Here is a 3,675-nt window from a genome sequence, read left to right as displayed (position 1 = left end):
CTCCACACCAGCTCTCCATCTTCCCATCAGCTCTCCATCCCCACATCCAGCTTCCAGCACACAGCCAACCGCTGGAAGAAGGTTCCCATCTCACTAGGCCCCATGGGCATCACTGGGATGTCACATTCACGAGCATGTACAGCTGATGGGGAAGAACCACAGCAGTACCTCTGGTCCTTATCTGTGCTTCCAGAAGCACTTGTTTGTGCTCCCAACCCAGACACTTCCTTGTCTTGTTCACACGGGCTCCAGCAATTGCCCCCCTGCCTCCTGTTTCATGCCTGCTGTGCACCAAAGATGCTTTTGCACAGGTTTTGGATGTCATCATTGTTTGAATGTCATCATTTGTCAGCTGAATGCCTTGGCATCATGCATAAATCTGAATTCTTGGCATGGAAATGTCTCACAGCTGATAAAACATTCAGACCCGATGTAAGTTAGCTGGCTTGTGCTGTGCATTTTGGCGCCTACCTCCAGGGGGAGGGGGAGGAGATTGGGGATGAAAGGGTTCACATCCCCTCCTCCCACCCCCAGGAAAGGGGCCTTAATAGCTCAAATTAAGGCTGATCTTCTTCAGCCATCTGAAATGAACCGAACCAAAGCAGGCTCCTTCTGCACTCAACAAAAAGGAGATGTGAGTCTCCAAAGGACAGCTCAGCCCCTCCATAGATAAATGCCTGTGATAGTTGAGATTTATTTGGGTCAAGGCTGATTAAAAAAAAAAAAAGTGCAGTCGGATACATTAAAGCTCTCATGAGCTATATACCACTTCTTCCAGAGTCACAACATTCAGGGCACTTGCATAAAGCCAAGAGGAAATGGAGGGTTGGAGACGCCTGTGGTGGTGCCCCGGAGCCACGATGTGCCCCTCTCATCCAAAACCTCAGAGGACAACACAGCAGTGTGACCCCATCTGCCAAACCCTCCGAGCAGTGGGGGCAAGCCGCAAAGCTGCGGGTGGGCCGTCCCTATGAGACACACTGTGATGTGGTGCCACGGGGACTGCAGTGCAGAGCTGCTCTGTCTGCTGTGAGAACCACCAGAGAAATGGGATGAGGAGGAAATCCACGAGCATCCCCACAGCAGGATGTGATGTGGGGGCAGGAAGGGGCTGTCAGAGTGGTATCTCAGCCGTGCCCAACAGAAGCATCTGGCAACTGGTTTCTTGAGAGGCTCCCATCAGTGGTGCACGTTTCTCTCTTAGTTCACCCTTATCAGACCCTCCAGTCACCCAAATTTTGGGGTGCCCATTGATCAGCTCAGATACAGTGCAGCTGAGAGCAGTGGAACATTCCCAATGTCACGCATGGCCGTGCACCACGACCCAATGCCATGGAGACAGCCATAGCCCTGGGTCTCAAGCATTAATGATCTGGACGATGGGGCAGAGCCAGACCTCAGTGAGCCAGCAGATCACACACAGCTGGTTGAAGAGGTGGGCACCCCAGAGGCTGAGGAATGGGCTGCAGGAGCCCCTGGAGTCCAACCAGGAGGTGTTCAGGGTGCAGTGATGGTTAGAATAAAAGATTTGGCAAAGGATGCTAGCACGAGAGGAAGGAGTACTGCTGGCTTTGATAAGGAGTGTTGGCATGGCATTGTAAAGGGAGTCCCTATTTTACTGTAGTATGTAGCTATATATAATAATATATAGACAACACACAGATAATAACATGTTTAGTGACTACAGGACCAGGTGATGCTCAGGAACAGAGCATGCCGAAGGGCTGGAGGTGTCTTTGAGGAGGAAAAAGCAGCTGACAAGGATCTGCTGCGCAAAAGGCAGGCACAGGCGTGCAGAAGAACGCATCTGGGACCAAGCTCTGGCAGGAAATGTAATTGTTATTAAAATGGAGTGCTGTTAATTAATCAAGTGCTGCTAAAAAAGTCCCCAGCCAGTTGCACGCTGCAAATACATCCTGAGCCAAGAACACGAAGGAAAACCACTTACCCTCTGTGTACTGCTAACTTTTTCCAGAGAGGTCTTTGAACTGGCAAATATTTCCTGGTTATTTATTCACTGGAGGAGTCCAGTGGGGGTGGGCTGGTTCACCCCATGGTGAAAGCATCCCTTAAGTACGAGAGGTGTCACACAGGGGGGTGACAAAGATGTTTATTTAGCCCTGCCCTCACTGCACGTCCTCCTATGCCACCCCAGGAAACACAGCTAAGAGAGGTGACCTCACTGGCTTGCGGTGAAGGGAAAATAGAAGGGTTTTGTGTCGTCCATGGAAGCTCCTGATGGTGAGGGAGATGTTGTAGGTGGTGTCTGTGCTGTGGAAGCAGTGGTCTCTGGGGTGGAGCAGCGGATAGGTGAGGACATATCCTAAAAGGATGGGTATCAAAAAGGATTCTGCCTGCTGCCTCGGCCAAGAACCTGTACCAGCATGGGTTGTCTTGGCCACTCTATGACCGCGTGCCACGCACGGGGCCAATGAACATTGGAGAACCTATTGACCCAACCTGAGCACTGCGTTGGCCATCTCTCATGAGCTGTCCCAAGCCAGGATGTGGTTGTGGTGGGAATGACTCACCAGGACCGAGTTGTTGGCGATGCTGACGGCACTGCAGCCGGCGTAACAGGGAGAGATGTACTCGATGCCGTCGGAGCCACAGATGGGGTTGTAGGCTTTCCTGGGGCAGTTACATTGGATGCTGCACTCCGAGGCGTAGTGTTCAAATTCAGAGCTACAATAGAAAGGAAATACTGATGGATGGCATTGAGCATAATTAATATGCATCTTATACAGAAAATATAATATATACAATATTTATAATATATATAGATATACCTGTTTATATAGGCTTAGGAATGAAACACTAGTTGCTCAATGCTGAGCCTCTCCCATGAGGAAGATCCCATAGAAATTCCATGTTAAACCCCTAGAGCCTGGGAGTAGCATTCACCCATGGTCCAGCATGTTGCCCAATTCTTTCATTTTGTGTTCCCAAGCCCTAAATGTGGGGTCTTGGACCTTTGTGACCCACAGAAACCACTTTGGGGCCCGCGGTGACCACAAGAATGTGAATGGGTCAGCATGCAGAATTTGGGGTGGAGGGATCTGGGGAAGACTGCGTGGGCAAGGAGTCACAGTGCTCCCAGGTCTGGTCTCTGGCCGTGTTATTAGCCTGGTGAGCAACGCCCTGTGCTTTCCAAGATGAAATTTTAATCTTGTGCTCTTTGTGCCAAAAAAAAAAGCCAACAACGCGTTCTCTCAAGTTTCACAACCAGTCAATGAAGCTGGCGTGAGTAAGGACGCAGTAGACTCAGATTTATTCACAAAAGCATGAATCCCTTGCCTTGTTTTAAGGAAATAAACACGATTTTGAGTGTTCTGCTCAAGTCCCAGCCCAGCCCCAAAGCGTGATCCCAGCGAGCCCCCCAACCCGCTCAGCTGCACACCTCTCTCTGTAGGTGACGCCGGCAACCTTCTGTGTGGGGCAGCCAAGGAAGACGAGGGGGAAGGCAAGGATCAGGCAGAGCAGCATGCCGAGGACACACATGGCACTGCACTGCTTCAGGGACATCTGGAACCTCTTCAGGATGGCACCGCCGACCACGATGCCAACCATCGCCCCCGGGATGTTCACAGAACCTGGGGAAAGGAAGATCCCACAGCTTGGTGTCTGACCTCCAAACCAATGGGTTTCGTGGTCATGGTGGGAATGGGTTGGGGT

The 3,675-nt window shown here is 51.0% G+C and overlaps 1 protein-coding gene across 2 annotated transcripts in view; it reads right to left on the bottom strand.

Annotated features, from left to right (window-relative positions):
* SLCO2B1 (solute carrier organic anion transporter family member 2B1) overlaps positions 1–3,675 on the bottom strand; it is a 39,617-nt gene that overhangs the window by 3,145 nt on the left and 32,797 nt on the right. For both annotated transcript variants that reach the window (XM_042894671.1, XM_042894672.1), the window contains 2 exons: positions 3,401–3,593; positions 2,532–2,685 (listed from right to left, as the gene is read on the bottom strand). In XM_042894671.1, coding sequence (XP_042750605.1) covers positions 2,532–2,685; positions 3,401–3,593 — 347 coding nt within the window. The remainder of the gene's footprint in view (positions 1–2,531; positions 2,686–3,400; positions 3,594–3,675) is intronic.

Source organism: Lagopus leucura, unplaced genomic scaffold, assembly GCF_019238085.1.
Source record: "Lagopus leucura isolate 7727_CA_CO unplaced genomic scaffold, USGS_WTPT01 210-0_obj-0_obj, whole genome shotgun sequence".
Lineage (NCBI taxonomy): Eukaryota > Metazoa > Chordata > Aves > Galliformes > Phasianidae > Lagopus > Lagopus leucura.
Note: the sequence above shows the minus strand (reverse complement) of the source record. Positions and strands in the feature narration are given on the sequence as shown.